This window comes from Anopheles coustani, chromosome 3 (assembly GCF_943734705.1).
Source record: "Anopheles coustani chromosome 3, idAnoCousDA_361_x.2, whole genome shotgun sequence".
Lineage (NCBI taxonomy): Eukaryota > Metazoa > Arthropoda > Insecta > Diptera > Culicidae > Anopheles > Anopheles coustani.
Genome location: NC_071288.1, coordinates 37,373,340 through 37,395,367, shown reverse-complemented (window position 1 = coordinate 37,395,367; position 22,028 = coordinate 37,373,340). Strand labels below are relative to the sequence as shown.

Genomic DNA, 22,028 nt, shown 5'->3' with positions numbered 1-22,028 from the left:
GTGTGGACCCCGAGTAAGGGAACAAACGTTCGACTTAGCGTAGGAGGATATACCCCGACTCGCATAGCGAAAGAAGAAGAAGAAGAAACACAAACGCGAACAAAACGAGCAATATTCTTCACGAAACATCGGATTTTTCGTTTTATCCCTTATTTCTAGCCTTCACAAATGTAATTCAGTTATCAAACTCCGTTTTAATTGATATTTTTACCAAAGTTTTTCGGGTGCCGAAACGTAAACAAACTGCTCTTCAACAAGTAGGAGATGATGTGGAAATATATACTTCCTACGGCGGGCCAAAATATCGTCGTTGTTTGTTTAAGTTCGTTTTCTCAGTGAATTTCAAATGTGGAAGCGCCAAACTCACTCAGGGTGCATAACATACGTAGCTAAACAAATATCATGCATTACTACCTCAAAATTCAATAAAAAATTTTAGCCGAGTTTGCGCCCCATTGTGATACATATTTCCACATACTCTCCTACCTCTGTCGCGCTTGGCTTGCGCGATTGTTCTGCCGGAACTGGGGTACTTTTGAGACGGGACGTCGCGCTGCAGTGTGGACCCCGAGTTAGGGAATAATAAAGTCAGTTCAGTTTTAGCAACTCATGAGATAGGACGTAGTCAAGTAAGGAATAAAGATTATTATCTTTATTTTAAAATTGAATTCCTCGTTCCTAAATCATAATTATATATCTCTCCGTGACCTAACTTTGATACTGATAAGCGTACTGATATTTTTATGTAAATCATTCATTGAATTAAACACAACATTTGAAAAATCGGCATTGGATGATCATGTATGATATGACGGATTGGGATTCGGATTCGAAGATCCGGATCTCATAATGGATTTGAATTAAAAGATTCGAATCCCTGTAGGGATTCAGTTTCCCCATCACTAGAAGCGATGAAGGGAGCTTTGAAGAAAGTAGAATCTCGCGGTCCCAATGCGTTTACACGGCAGTGCCATCGCTAGAATTTACTTTTAAATTCCACTGTCAACCCAGGTTCGTAGCGGTTTGAAACTAACTTTACAAGCCAATTTCAAATGAATCGTCGAAGGAATTATAGCCCATCTCGTTCTTACCTCGCGCACCTCCTAGCTCTTCACACTCACTACGAGCATGGTGTTTTTCGCAGAATAACAAATTATAACAAATTGAAACGTCAAATGTTGTTGTGAGTCAATTTGTTAGGTTAACACGAACGCCAAGCTGCATGTACCGAACCAAATCGTTTATTAGTTACTCCAAGATTACACATTCAGACGAAAGTGGTAAACTGAAATAATCACAACCATGTCCAACGCCGAAACGATAGATTTGTCCGAAGAGGTAAATCCCTTCCGCACGTAGTATTTATCTTACTTGAAGCTGTGTGTTTTTCTTCGCCAGCAGGACGCCATGGACGAAAGTGCCGAAAGAACGGACACGGAAGATGAGGACACTTCCGGCGGTGACACAAACACGGAGGACGAAGATACGGATGACGATGATAACGACGAGTCAACTGAATCAAAGTACATTAAAGAGTACATTGAGATTCTAACTAAGATTGCCGGCGACAAGTACAACTACGACAACTATGCTGAACTGTTGGAAGTTGCACAGTGAGTACACCCTGCCGGACAATAGAGCTTTTCGCTTTCTAGCAAATCCATTTAATCTACATCTATATCCACCAACAGCCAAATGAATGACCTGGAGAAGATCCGGCAGAGTGCGGAGATTTTCGCCGCAATGTATCCCCTGTCGCCGGAGATATGGTTGCGGTGGTTAAAAATTGAAGCTTCCATTGCCACGAGCGACGAGCAGATAGAGAAGGTGGAAAAACTTTTCCAAAGAGCGCTGAACGACTACTACTCGGCCGACGTTGCAATGGAATTTGCCGAACTGGCGATGAAAACCAGTAGCAAGGATATTTCGGACCGCATCTGGCGTACCCTGATACCAACGTACGGACTGCACACTATGAAGGGAAGATCCATCTACGAGGCGTATCGAGAAGATACATTAACAAAGAACGGAGAGTAAGTGAATAGAACCGTTGTGTTAGCTTGGGTGTCCGAAAATTAACGCTTTTGTTGGTTTCGCAGCACCACAGAGAGTTTCAACAGAGTGGCGAGAATATACGAACAGGAGCTAAAAATTCCGCTCCACAACATGGAGGAATCGTGTATCCAGTACAAACTGCTGTGCGAAAAGTATAAAGATCAGCTGACCGACTTGGACGAGGAAAAGTTCGAGAGGCGGTACAAACAGGCAAAGGAAGCCTTGCAGCGGATGATGGCCCACGAAAATGCCCTAGCGGCACTCAAAGCGCACTGTCACCAGGATCGCGCGGATCTATATCGTAAGTACATCGAAGACTGTCAGGGCGTGCTGGACGACGACGAAGTACAGATTCTGTACGAGCGAATGGTGACCGAGTGCTGCCTAGATGGGACGGTATGGGTGGATTATTTGCGTTACTTGCACCGCTGTCCGCCCGACCCGGAAGATGGTCAAACATCGCCCGTTTTCCGCCAGAGTGAGCTCGACGTCGTAAATCGGGCACTACGCAACTGTCCCTGGTGTGCGGAGCTGTACGTCGAGAAGATGCGCATCGCCGAGCGGCATTACAAGGAAAGCTCCAAGATGATGATCCTTAAAATTATGGAGGATGTAGCCTCGGCTGGGCTGCAGACGCCGGAAGCTTCGGTGAAGGTTTGGCTGGAGTATCTGACGTACTTACGGCGCGTTACGGACTTTACCAGCGAGAAGGAACGGGACATCCTGCGGGCAAACTTTGATTTGGCTTGGAATCAGTTGGGCAGGGCGTGGGGTGTGCTGGCCGATCCGCAGTGTAAGATCCTGCAGTTTTGGGGCAGACTTGAGTATGAGGTGCTAGGAGAGCCGGGCAAGGGCCGTGATCTGTGGTATAGTGTGATGGGTAAGAGAGTTAATTAAAAACATCACTAAATGATTGAATGTGTACTAATCAATTTTACTGTTTGCTATCCTACAGATAGTGCCGATAATTCCACCCGCGTAGGCCTTTGGATTGAGTTTACCGAACTAGAAGCCAAACGGGGTCCGGACGCCGTTCGAAAGCTGTACCGCAAATCGATCACCACGGCCGGGTTAGACGATCCGGAAACGCTGGCTGCTGCGTGGTTGCGCTTCGAGAGATGTAACGGAACGCTGGATCAGCTCATCAGCTGCCAGGAACTATGCAATGCCACGATAGAGAAGTACTACAAAACATTCTCGACGAAAACCTCGGCACGTGGTGTGAAGGGACGGAAACCGGATGGAGGCAAGGAACCGGTTACATCGTCCAGCAAGTTGGGTCAACCACCGAACACTGATAGTAACGCTAGCGCGGGGAACATGGGTAAAAAAAACCTGAAACGCACCCATGATCAAACGAGTCCCTCGTCGAAGGCAGAAGGGGAACGAAAGGAAGAATTCAAAACCCCCGCCGTCCCAGCTCCCCATCCTGCTTCCAAAGTGGTCGACAGTAACAACAGACAAGAATCATCGCACGACGCATCGAAGCGGCCCAAGCTTGAGGTGACAGACGGCTCCGAGGAGGTGACAGAGAAAAGTTTCGAAAGGCGGCAAGTTTTCGTCAGCAACCTTAGCTTCGATGCGACGGAAACGGACATTCGTGCCATTTTCCCTGAACTGGCCATCGAATCGATTGAACTGGTCCCGTCAAGCTCGGGTAAAAGTCGCGGCTTCGGTTATATGCTACTGGCCAGCGAACAGGAGGTACCCAAGGCGCTCAGCTTCGACCGGCGCCCTCTGGCAGGGCGGCCAGTATTCATATCGAATGTCGCGCGTGACAAAGCAAATCGACTGAACCAGTTCAAGTACTCGTCGTCGTTCGAGCCGAATAAAATCTTCATCAAGGGCTTACCGTTCAATCTCGGAAAGGACGATTTGCAGCGGCTCTTTGAACCGTTCGGTGCCATCAGGGACATTCGAATCGTTTGCTTCCGCAGTGGAAAGTCGAAGGGTTTGGCATACCTGGAGTATGAAACGGAAACGGCCGCGAAGAATGCCGTGCTCAAGATGGATCAGCTCGTGATCGATGGGTTTACGATCACGGTGGCAATTTCGTCACCACCTCCGAAGAAAAATCCTACCGCAACCGAGCCCAACTTAGCCCTGACAGGAGAGAATGCCGATGGTACTGGGAACAGTGCAAGTTCTAGCCTTGGTTCGGGCAAAAGACAACTAGCTAAAGGGTGAGTTCTTTTAGATTAATTGTACCAACGCCTCAACTAATTGTAATTTCACATTTTTGATGCTCTTCTCTCATTTTGTTGTAAAACTGATTGCTAATGTTAGTCTTCTTCAAAATCGTTGCATAACCTCGAGATAAACTTCAATTTTAAACAACTTAATTTCATTCAAATATGTACACTTAGCCTACTCCGCTTGTAACAATACTCTTTACCCAAGATTAATTGTTATGCTTTGTGTTCTTCATTTCTTTCTAGGGACGTCAAGCAAAAACTGTCCCCGATGATTCCAACCGCCTTGCTGAAAAAGTCCGCCGCCGCCGCGGCTGGCAACGAGAAGCCAAAATCTAACGACGATTTCCGCAAGCTGTTGCTCAAACAGTAGAAAAACACTTCAATGTACACTTTTCTTGTGTAGCGTTCAGCAGTTTTTCGTGTTTTTGGTTGGTTTAAATGGGAGAAAAGTCCGATCTTCTTTAAAACAACATTCAGTGTCTTCAAGACAAACAAATTCTATTTATGTAAGAATTCCGCTTCCATCATTTACTAGTGCTGCAGGGACCTAGGTACGCACTATCTGCGTGCTATGAATTTAAAAGGAATATTCGTGCTCGGATTATCTCGTGCGTATGCTTTTTCCTTTGCTGAACAGTTTGTCCATTTCATTTCATGTGATCGGAAGATAGAGTCTTGAATGATAGTTCTTTCAAAAAGATTCAGCTGGAAGAATAGAACGCAAACAATCGACCTTCTATTTCTTCCTTTTCAACATTTTAATTCCATTTTTATTCTATTCTGTCTGCATTACACCCTGCTCTGGTGGAGATAGCAAAAATAAAATTGCACAACACCAAACGACAAAGTTCGGAAGTTACTTAATTTTAATACCACGCTTAACGAATGCTTTGATACTTGTTTCGCCCGCGTATCGTTTCAATTCGTTGCGCACCGGTCGGATGGCGCCCTTGCGACGGATAAGGGCCTTGCGGTATTTCTGCTTATTCTTCACACGTACATTGTGTTGGTCCTTTCGCTTGCGTGCCGCTAGGCCCTTGTTCTTGGCCATCTGGTAGGTAATTTTACGCTTCTTATCCTCGTCTTCTTCGTGCTCCATCTCAACGTCGGCGCCTCGTTCAATACCATCTTCGTCCTGTTCTTCATTAGCATCGTCGGAATCGCTCTCGTTGGCATCCAGCTTGAATCGTTTGGCTCTCGATTCCTCCGCATCGCTATCCTCATCAAATCCTCCGTCATCTTCATCGTCGTCCGACTGCGATCCTTCTTCCAACCGTTCGAGCACCTTCAACCGGCGTCCCTTCTTTTCCGTTCCCTTACCATTGCGCGCCAATCGGTTGTCGTCATCGTGGAAATTGATTTCCACACCGTCGGCCAGTGCGGCTAGTAACTCATCCGCCTGCGGTTTGATACTCTCCTCGTACTTTTGTTCGACCTCTTGCACGAGCCGCTTTAACTGTAGCAATCGTTTCACCAGTGGATGGTTCCGAATGTGCACCTTGCGGGATTTTAGCAATACGTAAAAGTTTATGTTATTGCAGTACAACAGGCCGAGTTCGTACCGTTTCGTCAACAGCTGTCCAAACGGATGCTGCAGTTTGTTCTGCTCTTTCAGGAGCTCCAACACAGGTTCCATCTCCACGCAAGCGCTCATGCGGGTGGAGAAATCATTTACCAAACCCTCAAATTCGGGCGCATCTTTACGAAATAGTTCCCGCTGCTGGCGTTCGCTCAAATCAGACAGATCTCCTTTGATAACGATCTCATCGACACCTTTGCCATCCGTTTTGCGGTCCTTCTGTTTCTTTTTCTTCGCCTTTTCCTCCGGTTGCTCCGAATCTTCGGTGGGTTTTCCATCCTCCGTCGGAACGAGCAGATCGAGCTGGAAGTCTTCGGCGGTCATACCTTGGATCAACCGTTTTTGGATCTCCAAAGCTTCGACTTCTTCCAGCTGGGCCAACTCCTCCTCTTGGGCGGTGAGCGTATCGTAATCACGATCCGTGTAGCCCGTCCCGTAGAACGCGCTAGCTTTCGAACCCCAAGCATGCCGATCGGGCAGATCATCCTCGTCACCGCCATCTTCGATGTCGCTGTCGTGCTCAAACTTTCGTATTTCATCGAAATCTGGTTCTTCGTCGTCATCGTCCTCATCTTCATCGAAGGCAAGTATAGCTTCCTCCTGTTCGGCCTCGGCATACTGGTCACGACCCCTGCGGCGTACATTTTTCAGTATTTCCCGCTCGCCTTCACTGTACTCGCCCTCCGATTCGGATGGTTCGTAGTCGCTCCCAACATCACCAAATTTTATTTTATCGGGCATTTCTAAGGGCCCACGAGTAGAAGATAAATTTACGTAGAAGATAAAACACTGCCGGTTTACAAACGAAACACGGGTCACAACACGTGTGAATTGTTTACTGTTTTGATGGTTTGACAGTTCAGTTCACAGTGGGATTTGTTGTTTTACTAAAAGACAACGAATTTGTTAATAACTTTTTATTCCTTTGAATCAATTTGAAGGCAGGCACCTCAAATTAAAGGTATTTTACAGACCAACAAATTAGTGCAAGAGATTTTTCAGATTTTTCCGTCTTTTCTAGTTTGCAACAAAAATAACAGTAAACGATAATTTTGAAACTGAACTGACAGCGTAACGTAAACAAACGATCAGTCTGGGTCTGAACGAACATAACCTAGAATTTTAGTGCTGTAAGCTACACTGACAGCACGTTTGTTTTGATCAGTTTAGTTGGTGCACGTGCATAGGTATCGTCGTAGTAAAATCTTGTGAAAAACTTAATAAATCGTCCCAAAAAAGTATAACTATGAGCAAGTTTCGTTCCAAGCTGAAGAAAAAGATCAGTGGTAAGCGATGGAAAAAAGGTGGAGCTTCATCTTCTAACCCGGAGACGAGCAAACACCGCATCAAGGCAAAAAGCCGGTTCTTCCAGGCTAATCTTAGCCTGGCATCGGGCGCCGCGGAGAATGGTCAGTCCGATCAGAAGAGCAAACTTACGCTCGAAGCGGTCCTCAAGCATGAGGCCATTCAGTCGTACGGTAATGATTCGTCTGCAAAAGCCAAAGCGCCCACCGTTAACGACATCGCTGAAAGTATGAAATCGTTCACAATGAAAGATGGCGAAGATGAATTAATGTCACAATCACAGCAGGGCACGTTTAAAACGTTTCAAACGTTCGCGTCTAACTATAGCGCTTGCACAAACATGAGCTTTAAGAAGTAAGAACTGGTGATGAAACGATTGATAATGATATCAATAATGTTGAATATTCTTTATATTGTAGGTTGTTGAATAACTTCCGTGCCGATTCGCAGTTACAGAAAGATATGCTCGCCATTCTGGCCGCCCTCACGGAGGTAATCAAAGAGAACGGTGGTGGCCAAAGCAGCACCGAGTATTTTCTCGCCCTTATGGAAACGATTGAAGCGACTAAAGAGACCAACGACGTCGTGGCGGCCGTTTCGTTGCTAACCATGGGTATCAAGTCTGTCCCAGAAGCCGTCCTGCGACGTAAATTCTCCGATACAGCGCAAATTCTTCTCGCTCTGCTCGAACGATACACTGAAACGGACAACCAGGTTATGACGCGTAACCTCATCGGTTGCCTTTCGGTGTTGCTGCGTGCCCAGGAATACGGCCAGTGGAAAGTGTCGTCCACGTTGAAATTTTTTGACGCTATCTTGGCATTCACGATCCACACCAAGCCGAAACTTCGCAAAGCTGCCCAGCATGCGGTGGTGGCCATCATTTACGGTAGCTGCTTTATGTTACCGGCAAAAGAGAAAGACGCAGAAGGAGAGGGCGAAGAAAATGTGGAGAAATCTGCCACTGATCAGCAGAAGAATCCACTGGTCAAGCATCATCCGGCCGGCGGACGTGTGGCACGCTTCTGTGTTGGGCAGTTCAAACCGGAAAATGTTGCCAACAACCAGACGGTGATCCTGCACGTCCTTGGCCTGCTCCACAATGCGCTGCCTGGTTTTAGCCGGGACGATATCAAACTGGTGGCAGAAAATCTCCTTTCCATAATGACCGCTACGAACGTGCTCATTCGGACGAACTGCTTCCAAACTTTCCACTCGCTGTTCTCATCGAAGACGGAAAATTTGAGCCCTGTGCTGGCGGGAAAGTTGATCGCAGCTCTCTACGATTACCGTCCTGATCGATCGGATTCGCGGCAGATCATCGCTTGGCTGACCGTGCTGAAAGAGGGACACATTTTTCTCGCCAAATACGATCTCGCGATGTGCAGTTTTGCGTTGCCGAAGTTCGTGCGGGTTTGTGCACAAGATTTCTGGTCCTCCGATCGTTTAGAAGTCGTGTCGGCGGCGTCGAACGCGCTGAAAGACATTCTGTACGAGTGTGTACAGCCGTGCTGTACCGATGAGGCCATCGAGGCGCATCGTATACCGTTGGAAAAGGTCCTAAAGTGCATCATCGACGTTCTATGTAGCGCTCCGTTTGGGCATGCATCGACGCACGTGCTGATCATACTTGCGATCGCTTTTGATATTGCGGGGCGTCACTTTGGCGAAACACTCGCACCGGCGCTGACCACCCTCGGCACCCGGTACGATCCACACTCGTCCAATCGTGTTCAGATCGAACATGCCGTACTGCAGGCGATCGGTTCGATCGATACGGAGCTGGTGCTGAAATGTATTCCCCTTGCCACCGAGGACGGGAAAATAGATCTCGATCGGACGTGGATGCTGCCATTGTTGCGCGAGGGACTGCAAGGCTCAAGTCTTGCGCTGTTCAACGACGTTATCCTGAAACTCGCCTACCAGTGCTACCTGCTGTGGCAACAGTTGAAGGAAACGGACAATAAAAACCAGGCGCACATCTTCGAGCTGCTGTGCTGCCAACTGTGGGGTCTCTTTCCCGGCTTCTGCCGTAACCCGAAGGATGTTTCCAGCTTCCGCATGGTCGCGAAAACACTCGGCACGGTGTTGAATGAAAACGCGGACCTGCGGGCACCGATCTTGGATGGCTTGAAAGAGCTTATCACCCACCTGCAAACGGACGCCGACCGTGACGATGTCGCCCGGTATGCGAAGAACTTCCTGCCGCGGTTGTTTAACATCTACACCACAAAGCCGAAGGGTAGTTTCGAAAATGAAACGCGCCTGGCGGCGTTTGAAACGATTCAGGCGTACCTGAGCATCACGCCAAGGCCGGTTCTGGACGAAATGTTGACCACGGCGCTAGCGCAGCTACAGGAAAAGGCACCGGGCACGTTCATCTACGATATGCTGTTCGACGTCGTCGAACAACTGGCCCTTTACCAGTCGAAAGAAAAGCTCGATCAAATCTACCAGAAGTACATTACCGTCATACTGAAGCGGGAGAAAAAGGAGGACGCGGTCGCGAAGGGAAATGCGAACCATCGGCGGCAGATGAAGAAGGCGTTCAAGCTGATGCAGGAAATTTTGGCTTCCGATAAGAAGGGTTGCGTTGCGTTCGTGGAGACGAAGCTAGGGAACATTGAGAAGCTGCTGCTCGGCACAATGCGGCTGAGTTTCGATGGCATCCAAGCACCTCGGCTAACGTAAGTAGAGTCATCTGATTCGCTATCGGACGGGTTCAAAGCCCACACTTTCCTAATTCATCATTCAATTCATAGCTGCTTGAAGTTGATTATGGAGAAGCAAGCCTCGGCACAGTTGAACTGCAAACTTATTCAACGAACTATAATGGAAGCGGTAACGACATACCATATGGACGCTATTAAAAAGGATAACATTGCGGTCGACCTGTTAACAAAGATTGGTCAGAAGTTTGATGTGAGTAATTTACAGTTATACCACCACTTATTCGTACATCCGTTGAAGTAATTCAATTAGATTTCATGTTCATCAAAGTAGCTTGAAGTAGTTTAAGTACTGATCACACATATTTATGTATCCGATTTTTTGCAACATGACGCCATTCGAAAAGGACAATAACCACCATTTTATTTAAGTCCTAAATAAATTAGTTGGATGAGTTAGCGTCTAATGAAAAATTATTTCTACAATTTCGGAAACTATTAAGCCACACATGGTTGAATTGCAAATGTTCCTTTTTCCATCATATCATATATGAAAGATTTTCGAGTTGGTGTACGGATACTAATTTACGACACCGTACAATTTTCAAAAAAAGTAAACTAATTGCAGCATAAAAATGCTTTATTTAATCTATCGCTATCTTTACGCCACAGGATAAGGGAAAGATCAACCAATTCATCGAGTATGTCATCGCTGGCTTTGCGGGTGACAGCCAGATGATCTGCAATACTATCTGGGTTCTGCGGGACATACTGCAACAGTTTACTGCCACGCTGTCGATCGACTCGGTCAAGTTTATGCTGGAGCAGGTGCTTACGTTCCTGGTCGGAAACAGCCGGCAGGAGGTGGATGCGGCGCTTCACTTCCTCTTGGTGTACACGAAAATCTTACCGATTCCACTTGTGACCAACTATCTCTCGCTGATCGTAAGTTTCCTTCCGATGATAGTTGATATATGCGGAAATATAAAGATGTGCTCTCTTCCCGTTGTAGGTGAAAGCACTCTCGATGATGGTTCCGGATACGAAGCGCCACAGCCGGTTGATGTTGGGTTACATTTGGAAGAAACTCTGCAAGCGATTTGGTCCGCTCGAAATCATCCAGCTGGTGCCGGGTAACGACGAGGGTACCCACAAGCGACTGAAGAGGATACGCAAGGATATGGCACGGGCGAAACGTAACAAAGAGCTGCAGAAGGGCAAGGGTGGTGACGACGACGATGACGACGAGGAGCCGCAAGATGACTTTGGAAGTCATTTGCAGAAGAAGAGTTTAACGTGAGTTTACCTGGTGGAAGGTTGAAAGGGGCGAATTTTCCTCAAACGGTTCTCCTGTTTACGGTTGCTTGCAGGATCGATGATATTCTGGAGGACTCCGACTCGGATTCGGACTCTGGTGTTGAAGATGAAAAGAAGAGCCGGCAAAAGAAAAAGAAGGGCTTGGAAACGTTCATCAAGGAGTCGGAAGATAACATTGTCGATTTGGCCGACCTGGATGCGATCGGCAAGATTACAAGTAAGTGTTGTTTTATGGTTCTCGTTTCATCACATTTGGTTGTTTTGAAACTTCTTATTGCGATTTCATCGATGCCTTGCAGCAAACCAACCGATGGAGGAAGATCAACCCATTGCCGGGCCTAGCAAGCAGCGAAAGGATCCGAACCGTGGTTTCAAGACCGATGCCCAAGGACGATTGTTGATCAAGGACATCGAGGACTATTCCGATTCGGATGAGGATCCGGACGAAGCGGTTGGCTACGCCGACAAGGCTAAAAAGCGTGCATATGATCAGGAGAGCAGCGATGAGGACGGTGAGCAGGAGCAACTGGAACCGAACGCGGATGACGATGGACCATCGTCCCGAAAGCGGAAGGCCATCGATGCGCTCAGTGCCCGCTCGGGAATGTCCGGTGCATCTAGCCGGTATGTCGCCGGTGGTAAGGGTATTCATCGTCCGGTGGCGGCCTCGGTGAAATCGGGTTACAGTGGCAAGTCCGGACGTTCCCAGCGGACGGCAAAATCGAACGTTTCGACCGGTGTCGAGTATCGGTCGAAGAAGGCATCTGGTGATATGCTGAAGAAGGGTAAACACGAACCATATGCCTACGTTCCGCTGAGCCGCAATTCACTCAACCGAAGGTATGGCTGCCCGGGTTATGCTCGGTCACTTCACCGTGCGGGGTCGTGTCCGTCTAATTTCTTATCTACCTTTTATTCTTACCACCGCAGGAAACGAGCCAAAAATGCAGGCCAGTTCAAGAGCATTGTAAAGAGCGCCCGGAAAGGAGCGGCTGCCGGTTCGAAGAGTCGCCTCCTGAAGGCCGGTTCGAAGCGGAAGTAAGCTGAGAGTAGCCGGATGAAAGTAGTTGTGATGTGAAATAGTGGAAAGCTCGTGAATTCATATGCATACCGTATATTTGCCTTCGTCCTTCTAGATTGTTACAAATCGCATTAACCAGAATATAAAACAGTTTATCTAAATGAAAATGCGCATAGGACGCACGCAGGCATCAACTATTCTATTCGCAAAACAACGGTTTGATCAGTTTTTCTTCTTCCCCTGTTAGTAACATCCTTTCATGTCTTCTAAAACTTTAACAAAAATCCCGCACGATTCGAGTCGTCTTCCATTGGTCATTTTGTGGATCAGTACCGATCAGCGTTTCCTCCACAAACTCCACCTGGTTTTGATAATCGATCAGGATGACGGTACGGGTACGGCTGCCGTAGGTTGCATTCGGCATTCGAACGTTAATGCTCGACAGATATTCCGCGTGCTGCCCAGCTCGACGCGTTAGCTCTGGGTCGGGGAAATATCTTTGATAAAAAAATTAAAAATAGCGTTACGAGCGGTTTATCACGATATTAACAATAGATTTGCACGGTCGAACCAGTTTAAGGCCAGAATGTTCTTGGGAAACTTCGATACTAGGGACCTCCGTAACCCTATTTGATTGAGATTGAATTGATTTATTGAAGAGAAAACCTTTTATTCTCAACTTTGTCAGAGTTTCAAAAAGCATTCGTTTGAAGGAATCATTTCAACAGTCTTAAGAACTCAAGTCGTCCAAAGTATTGCTGTATTATAGGGGTGTCGTAAAATAAATTTGATTATCTTCCAAGCAAAACTGTGCGCTAGTTAAATATGTATGCAAGTTTAATTTAATATGCAATATGGATATGGCAGCATTAGTCATAGTAAGCTAAGAACAAGCAAAGACGTAGATTTACCTCATAAACTCTACGATATCTTGGTTTGACTGTGCATCAAATTTGACCCATTTTTCATAATCTATTTTTCGTTTTCCAATTTCCCAGTTGTGTAACGTTATCCGAAACTTACCGCACATCACTTTTCAGCAGTTCCATTAACTCGTCCACAAAGGCATCTTTGTCCACAAATGGGACGTTCTGTTTGGCCACAATCTCCGCAAATCGTTCCTTACCCCGGCATACCTTCTGCAGCGGCTTTTCGAGTGTGCTGTTGCCAAACCCTAGCGCTACGCCAACCTTACACTCGGCGATGTTATGCGGGGCGTTGCTGGTGTGCAGAATCGGGGTCGTGGTGCGATTCTGTTCCGCAATTCCATCGGCATCTCCTATCTGCACCTTGCGCGTGTTCAGCTCTATCGAAACCAGATTGAATGCGCCAAAGTTGTCCTGCTGGAGCAGCTGCTCGCTATATTCTCGGTTCGATAGCGCACCGGATAGAAAGTTGGCCACGATAGGCCCCCGTCCGTTGGTAACGTTTGCCTTCGTTTCACCGGTTACGTTCAGCAGGGCGCCCAGTTTAATGCGTCCCTCGGGATGATTGCCGATCGCGAGCCACGTACCACCCTCGCGCCCCGGTTCCATATCCCGACCACCGATTATCCGCGGGTTCTCCTTCCAAGGTGCAGCACCCAGTGCAGGTCGGGCGTAGAATTCATCGCGGTTCGAAGCTAAGATCAGCCGGTATCGGCCCGCGGTGTCGCTGTCATCGGCAACGTAAACAAACAAAATGCACATTTTGTACGCTGGTAATAAGGCACTGTACTTTTGGTTCAGAAACACCACTGAAGGAGGACCAGCGCGCACTGGTTCCGGCCGAAAGCGAAGCGCACTCTCACCAATATTTTAGCTTTCTCGACGGTTCCTCGACGCTATGGTGTGGATGATTTTCTTTGTTCCTCTCTGCCTACTGCGGTTTAATCTGGTGTGTTGACTCACACCACTTCGTCGTTGTCCGCAGGTCACTGATCACTTTGTTGCGTTTCGTTTTTCGGCTGACTCGTAACAACGCGGTTGGCGCGGCTTTCTTTCGGTTGCGGCCGCGCTTCTACCGCCGTTGCACCGGCACGGCAATGCTTTCTCTTTAGCGCGCTGCACTCCGAAATCACCCCGTTAATCGCGTGCCAAAGGTCTTTCGATTTGTTTCAGTGAGTTGTCACGGTTACTGTGGACGATAAGGCACAGAAACACAAGTGAAAACGATTTCCTGTGATAACAGGCTGTGTTTGTTGCTGTGGCCAATCTTAAAGTGAGTATCGTGAGGTGTTATGCTAGTTTCCAAGACCGCCGTTTGTTTTGTTGATACGGCAAGTTACGCATGCGCGCATTGATCCATGGTAGATACTAACAACATTTGGGCATCGTGTAAAGTACTATTCTACAAAAAAAACTGAGACTGAGCAGGCGGAGATAACACTTGTCGCTCCGGAAGTTTAGAGGTAAACAAACCAGCCTTGGTTTCTCATGCGACCTTTCGTTTTGTGCATGAAAATAAAACATTGCGGAAGTGGACACTTGTCCTTGCGGAGTTTTACTCACCGTTAAACCGATAACCAATAGGAACACTTATTCCTTGTATTTCACTGGCTGGTCCAAACGTGTCCACACTTGTTACTTCTCTGTCGGCAACTGAGGTACAGTGGTTTGCCCGATATCTGGTCTACCCTGCGATGTTTCACGGATCGAGATGATTTGTACCGCCCTGGCAAGTAAATTTACAACCGGCAAGGCGCGTACACGTTGATTCTGTACCATTGCGCCGAAGCAGAAACCACCAGCCTGAGGCATAGTTTGTAAACACGCGAAAGCTACCGGGCGGCTTGTTTACCGAACAGTGTGGTTCACACGTTTCGCGGATGGTACAAATATAGCAATGTCTTTCCTTTGCGGACACTTGTTGCATTTGGAGATTTGTTCATTCGATTAATGTTTCGGATAAGGCGAGAGGTAAGGTACTGTTAACGTGGAAAATATTTATTTTCTCACCGATTATGGAGGATGATTTGGGAATGGGAATGAGTTTTACGATCTGAAAACTAATTTATGAAACGATAGTCGATTAAATTGGTTGCTCAGTCAACACAGCTCATAAGAAATCCATCATTGATTCACCTTAGTACTTCCGCTTCTTTCTTCTAAAATTTAAATTGACGGAAACGGCAGGGATGATTTTCGGAAGGTTTGAATTCTTCTTCTCATTTCAAATAATTTCCATAAGTTTTCAAACATCATCGTCATCGGTTATTGCACATACAACATAGCACATTGCATATCAATAATCTGTTAGTAAAAATAGTAGCAAACGATCGTTTTCGTTCGTTTTGAAACTGAAGAAGTCGCTTTTTTGGAAATGTTAATACAATTTGAAGCATGATTTCTATATTAGTGCAATATTTTTATTTATAACCAAAATAAAACATGAGACAGCGAAGTTTGGTTACCTTTTCTTCATCAAAACTGAATTCAGATAATCCAGTAGTATCATTCTCACATTTTCATAATCTTAATTTACTTTTGTTCGAAAGTAAATCCACTAACTCGTCACGCATTGTAGAAGACAAGCTATTTTTTGGCAAAATAATTCCAACATTAAATTTTGGAAAAAATATGGACAAACTGTTTAGTTTGCCTCTGACTATATTTATGACACGGTCAATTTAGCAGAGAACTTTTTACCAACAGTTTTAAAATGAATGAAGACTACTGTTTACTAGCGTATTTTATAAAGTGTTTAAAATTTTCTTTTGATCTTTTCAAGATGATTTCATCGGTATACATTTTACTCAGAAATTGTAGAAATTGAAAGTACCAATTATTACGTAAATATTTTTCTAGTATATCTTTTAGGTAAGCTAAACTTTTGTTATTAAAGCAAACAAACATTCTCCGGAGCATTCAAAATAGCCAATGTTAGAAACATTAATCGATGACTTCAGTCCTCAACCCGGTGCACCCTTGAACACACATAAGCTTACGGTTTCTACTACTTGTAGATAAGCTTACCTTTAGTTAAACTTGTTTGAAGTAAAGTAAGTTGCTGTTCTTTATGTTCTAAAGGTTTGCAAACGTTTGTCACACACCTGTATCCTCGTACTGTTCGAATCGTTAGCAAAACTATGTAGTGGAATGGATTGTACAAACTGAACATTGCGGTATTGCGCCAGTGACAAATCGCTTCTAAGCAAATGGTTACACCTAAACCAACAATTGCGGGCAGGGCAATGGCATCGCCGGCCGTTTGATTCACAGTGTGACTAGCGTCGGAGGTTGAGTGTGACGCTTGTGATTAGAGACCTAGCCAACACACTGGACAGTGCGCAGAATGCTGACCGTGATTCACGCCGCAATCGGGCTAGATTGTCACTGATTGCCTTCCGAGCCTCCCGGGCACCGACCAACCAACTCACCCACCCACGGGCGGCCAGTTTTCGAGCCGGGTGACTGAACGATAGATGGCGAACGCCATCCGAGACCGACCGCCAGATCGTTCATTCACCCCATCGCCGAAAGCCACGGTGCAGCGTGAATCTTAGATCGTATCGGGTTCCCACTCGCCGCTCGGCACAGATCCACCTTGGCCAGGTTTCATGACCCCCTTTAGTTTAGCGGGCGCTAGCTTAGGCTAAGCACTACCGCGCCCCCATCCATCGCCCATATCCTCCCTTACCGTCGCTCAAGCTCTTCCCCCCTCTCTCTCACTCTCACACGCTCTCTATTCCCATTTCTATTGCTCACCGATTCACGTCCGTCAAGTGGAGTGGCGCCCTCGGTGCGGAATGTCAACCATTCCGCCATTCCGGTTGACATTCTGCTTATCGCCCTAATGCCGCCCGGGACGATTGTGTTTCAATTTTGGCTCTTCATCGCTCCCTCGCCCCCTCCCCTTCCCTCCACAACTGCTCCCTGCAAAAGGTGGTTGACAGATAGCGATACCGGCCCGGGATCCCGTATCGGTTTGCCGGTTTTCCGATCGTGCACCGTGCAAGGGTGGACACGAGATAGCATTTTGGTGAACGCTTGAGAGAAACACGCCAAAATCCCGAACCTGGCTGATTAGGCTGGTCCCGCGGTATCAGTGACCGATAAGTGCGGCCCGGTGATTATTGCACACTGCCCATACCCTCGCGGGTGCGTCATTGCAATGACACTCAACACCCCCGCAAGATGCAATTACCACTGCGCGATAGAATGGCGCATCTGGATGCATTCGTGACTGAAATTACGAAGTACTAGGCGACAAGGGTTGAGGGATGGAGCATTTCAAGTAATGCCAGTATCGAATGATCGATTGATTTATTGGAAGTTTTGGAATTTTCGATAGTAGATCTCGTAGCACGCATGGCGTCAAAATTGCGTTTTCTAATTTGGAACATTTGCTATTTGGCTCTCGGGAAACCAATTGGAGTAATATGTACGTTATTAAATACCAAACAGGTATGACCACATGACTAAAGAAGCATAGAGGATATAGCAAAGGCTGGAATAAACGGATTGGAAAGAGGAGTGAAACAAAATTTAAGTACAAACTCCCTGGGAAAAGCATAGATTTTAAAGTAATATTAAAGTTCCTCTATTTTAAGATATTGAATTGCAATTTATTAGCATACTCAGCGTTATTCCATGGAACATGTGTCACATACAAATGATAACGAACTTGTTACTTTTTATTTGAATTATATAATGGTAGTTGGTAATCCCAATTGAGACCGGACCCTCCCCTGTACGAGAGGACTGACTATCCACGTACAACAGGGAAACAAGTCTCGTAAGCCCTTAACAGGCAGGCATGACCAAGAGGTCGTTACGCCAAGAAAAAGATAATGGTAGTGGAACGTAAAAGATAGTTTTCGTATTTCATATTTCTTAATTGAAATGTTTAATCCGCTCAGTACATCAGTACCTTTGTAAGAATTTAATTTTGTATGATAGACCTTAAAGTTCACCACACTTGTGGAACTACAATTTTTAATGTACTTCCCCTTGATTAGACTTGATGATTCTAATCATCACAATTTTCATGATGTGAAGTGTACCTCGTTTAATTAAGGCTGGATAAAACTTTTTTTTGTAGTTCTGGTAGCAAAGAAGAAAAATCCCTAAAAGAGAGCTTGCAAAGCTCAAGTTGGGTGCACATTAAAAAAGCTTTTTTAAGTTAATTTTCATTCACTCTCCACCATCTTTATCACATCGGAAAAAAAGTATTTTGCGAAAAATGCAATTGAATGTAAAACTGCCAATAATCTTAATCTAAAATAATATACATGATATACGGTCAATAAATAAAATCGTATCATAGAAATAAATAGGCACATCCTAATTTTGGAGCACATTTTTCATAAAAACTTTTCGTGAAAGAAGGATTGCAATTTTTAAGTTGGTCTTTTGGTTTGTCATCAAATCAAACCGTGTTGGTAGAGAATCAAATCAAACCGTGGTGGTCTTCAAAAGTTCTTCCTTGGACAGGATCATTGGTGGATCATACAGAAGATATAGTATGAACAAATGATTACAAGTGATTTTTATTTTCGATAGTTTTCATGTGATCTTTTGCGGAAATAGGAGCGCCTCTCCACAGCGTCGCTATAAGCTTTCCAAATTCGGAATAAATATAATTCCTACCTCTAGAAGATTCATAACAATAAAAAATCAGAGTGATTAAGCGTAGATCTAATTGTTGTTCCTATAAACACGTGGAATTTGTGGCTCAATATTTGGAAAATGCAAGTACACTATGGAATGTGTCCGGCATGCGAGTTGGATCGTTGAAGGTTGAAGTGCGCGAGAGGGTTATCCCATCAAATCTCGCTTAATGCGCTTAGAAGTGACACCGGAATGGATTACTGCTACCGTAAGCTACTCGCACTCGTACCTAATTGGATTGTCAAGTTGGCCTAATAGCTATGCGGTTTATGTCTAGTGGCGAATGAATTCCAGCGTCCGCGATGCGCTTGACGTTAGATGCGTAGGAAAGTTTGGGGCGGTGGAAAACCACCGGTGGAAAGACCGCCCTGTATCGCTTTTCCATGCGTTCCCACCGCATCGTGCGCTGCATCGCGATCGTCGTTTGGTCGCGGATCGAAGATGACAGATCAGCTACAGGTACACCCCTCCACCGAGTGGTATGAGGGGGCGTGCAAGTGGAAGCGGGGAGGTTTGGGACGACCTTGAACAAGTTTAATGGCACAGAAAGCTCGCCTGCTAGACGACGGGCTCTCAAATGCCGGCACAAACATCGCGCAGCCCGTGGTGACCACAGCGACCAGCGCCAGTATATGTGTGCAGTCGTTGTCGTCGTCGCTGACTTCTCCATTTGTTTGCTGCCTCTTCTTGTTCGTTTTCTGCGTCGCCAACAGCGATGCTGCCGTACCGTAATCGTCGCCGTCGCCGTCGTCGTCGTCGTCGTGTAAATGTCACCTGAAAAGCCCGCACGGTGGGGAACCTGCCGGTGGGGCCAAAAGCGGGAAACATTAGAAATGCAAATCGGAATTGAATAAAAAGGTGCCACCTTCGCCACCTCACACTGAAGTCCGCACCGAAAGGAGACGATTACGATGCGACGAGATGCCGCCGCCGCTTTGATTAGGCGTGCTTTTGGCGTGAGAAACAGGCAACTTTGATCGTGCTCTTGTCGTTCGGCGTATGGGTGTAGATGCACCAGGAAGCGCGAACTCCCAGGTGGCCGAACCGAACGAAAGTGGTTTTGTCCTTCTTTTTCATCCATTTAGTCGTTCCCTTGCGCGGTCCGATATGCTAATATTTGGCTTACGCAGGTGCGAACGTTATGTATCGTCTTCGTGTCCGGTGAAGTTAGGTTTTTTTTCCACCCAGCTCTGCTTCAGTGGGTCAATTCTTGTAGTCGCGAGGGTTTTCTTATTCTACTCGATTGTTATCTAGGCGTTACAGATGCATCGTCGTATTGCCACAGGATGGTAGGTTACGTAAGCTGCTTGCTGTTGAACATCCTACCTGTCGACGTGGATGACCAGCTAATTATTTCGTAATCCTACCGATTAAATTCTTAATTTTTATTTACATTCACTTTGCTATCGACGTTTCCTGGTTATGCTTCCATTCGACTCTGTTTTTTTTTCAAATTTATTATAAAACCGAATCTTACGTGCTAATAAATAAAATATTGATGATCGTAAACCATTGTTATACGCAGTTACTAATTGTGTGAAAAGCATCATTATGAAAAATGATTCTTAAGAAGATCAAATGTCTGTCATCAAGATTTAAAAATTATGTACATTGAGACTTCTCATAACGATAGAAATCTCGTGTATGGCATCCTCCGATGTATTCCGAACTACGGCTGAATTTGGCAAAGCAGACAAGAAAGAATGGCAGTTCCACCAATGTTTTCGCAACCGTAAGCAATTCGACACAAAAACAGCTCTGACTCGTCGAACGACTTCGACCAGGCTCGAATGCAGATACTAAATATACCGTATTTTTTCGTGCAAAAACACCATTTTTATCTACGACTATTGCCTTGAAAATTTGGGGTGGTATTATATACGGGCATTTTTTGTTATTTGAGTGTCCGCGGCAGTCGAGCGGGTGCGCCGGTTTGATTAACCTATCTAAAATAAAAAATAAAAAAAAATTCAGAACCTTCTTTGAACTGACGAATATTTTGGAATTCCTCAATTTACTAAGCAATAAATGTCGAAGAAACTGGTTATGAGCAATCACCGAAGGGAGCACGATCAATGTGAACTGGCGTGAAGGGATAAGAATGATGAATATATATTTTCAATCCAAAGAAATTGCTTAGTAAATAATGTAATCTATTGAAAGATGAATTATTATAAAATTAGACTTTAGTACAACTATTTATACAAGCTAAAATACGGTAATTCGAAGGAAGAAGTTAAACGTAACAGCCGGCTCTGTATTGTTAATTACTTAAGATATGTACCTTTTATTCGGCAGTTTTTACCAAAATTACAATTCTACCATAATTTTTGCATCTCGTGCATGTATGCACACATAGAACTATTTGGAAAGTCGTTCAGTCCATTCGATGGAGTCGCATGGTGGATCGTGATAGAACATGGAATGACTCTTATTTGACGCATCTTTTCACTTTTACTTTTACAACCTTTGCTATTTACATTATTAAACCATTAGGTAATATGATTCATATACTTATTATGTAGTACTATCATAATACATTTCCCCAAACTCACATTTAACAAGCTTATATATCTGTATTTCAGTAATAAGGAGATGTTATCCTAGTATTTTAAGAATCTTGTTGCAGTTTCAATTCGGCTTATATACCCTGCTCGGATGGGAAACAATTTTAGTTCTCCGATAAGCTCCATCTAAGTCGGGCCCGCCCAATTGGAAGCGGAAACAATAATATCTCATCGGCGCGCACCGAGTCCGAATCCTTGCCTTGCGCTACGGGCCCAACACTTCTAAGCAGTGCCGACGACCGCGGTCAATCTTCATCATTCCGATTGGCGCTGGTCGGTAGAAGATTACGCTTCTGGTGTGCAGGCGGGCGGTTTGGCCGCGTTGTCTTTGAACCTTTGGCGTGGAACCGCTCGAGTGGGAACAGGGCACGGTGCGCTCGTGGCAGATGGTCACGTTTTTCTTCTGGGATTCGTTGCAACAAACTTGCGTTTGTGTGTGTTTGCATATTTAGCTCGGGTTGAATGACCGATGTTGCTAGCCCCAGTAGATGGGAGGAGCATGCAGGCAATGGGGGAGACAAAAAAAAATCAAAACCTAAATACCCGAGTGGCTTGACCTCGGAGACTCCCTCCGATTTGGCGACACAAATGCCGCGTGTGCGCCGCCGTCGACACGGAACGAGTTTAAGTGCAATTTTCTAGCTTTCCAGCTGCGCCAATTTTTCGGTCCCGGCTCCGTTCATTCCGTTCTCTAGGAGCGAACACTCTTTCTCTCCGATTCCTCCGATCT

The 22,028-nt window shown here is 45.7% G+C and overlaps 4 protein-coding genes across 5 annotated transcripts; 2 read left to right on the top strand and 2 right to left on the bottom strand.

Moving 5' to 3' along the window:
* Positions 1 to 1,205: 1,205 nt before the first annotated feature.
* LOC131259588 (squamous cell carcinoma antigen recognized by T-cells 3) lies at positions 1,206 to 5,035 on the top strand. 2 transcript variants are annotated; one of them, XM_058261118.1, is made up of 6 exons: positions 1,206 to 1,338; positions 1,402 to 1,613; positions 1,692 to 2,033; positions 2,100 to 2,935; positions 3,011 to 4,238; positions 4,494 to 5,035. In XM_058261118.1, exons 1-6 carry the CDS (start codon positions 1,303 to 1,305, stop codon positions 4,618 to 4,620), a joined length of 2,781 nt encoding a protein of 926 aa, XP_058117101.1. In that variant the 5' UTR covers positions 1,206 to 1,302; the 3' UTR covers positions 4,621 to 5,035. The 2 variants fall into 2 exon arrangements, with proteins under 2 accessions (XP_058117101.1, XP_058117100.1); XM_058261117.1 differs by having other exon boundaries at positions 1,207 to 1,338; positions 1,399 to 1,613.
* A 69-nt stretch (positions 5,036 to 5,104) lies between these two features.
* LOC131259597 (something about silencing protein 10) lies at positions 5,105 to 6,657 on the bottom strand. Its single transcript, XM_058261133.1, has one exon. The coding sequence runs from the start codon at positions 6,568 to 6,570 to the stop codon at positions 5,107 to 5,109; it is 1,464 nt and encodes a 487-aa protein (XP_058117116.1). The 5' UTR covers positions 6,571 to 6,657; the 3' UTR covers positions 5,105 to 5,106.
* A 409-nt stretch (positions 6,658 to 7,066) lies between these two features.
* On the top strand, positions 7,067 to 12,225 carry LOC131259586 (RRP12-like protein). The gene is made up of 8 exons (XM_058261112.1): positions 7,067 to 7,488; positions 7,554 to 9,821; positions 9,897 to 10,056; positions 10,476 to 10,748; positions 10,816 to 11,099; positions 11,174 to 11,337; positions 11,420 to 11,960; positions 12,051 to 12,225. The coding sequence occupies exons 1-8, from the start codon at positions 7,076 to 7,078 to the stop codon at positions 12,160 to 12,162; spliced, it is 4,215 nt and encodes a 1,404-aa protein (XP_058117095.1). The 5' UTR covers positions 7,067 to 7,075; the 3' UTR covers positions 12,163 to 12,225.
* Positions 12,226 to 12,415: 190 nt separating this feature from the next.
* Positions 12,416 to 14,841, bottom strand: LOC131259598 (transport and Golgi organization protein 2). The gene is made up of 3 exons (XM_058261134.1): positions 14,631 to 14,841; positions 13,165 to 14,256; positions 12,416 to 12,638 (listed from the first exon to the last, which is right to left on the bottom strand). Exons 2-3 carry the CDS (start codon positions 13,827 to 13,829, stop codon positions 12,416 to 12,418), a joined length of 888 nt encoding a protein of 295 aa, XP_058117117.1. The 5' UTR covers positions 13,830 to 14,256; positions 14,631 to 14,841.
* Between the last annotated feature and the right edge of the window lie 7,187 nt (positions 14,842 to 22,028).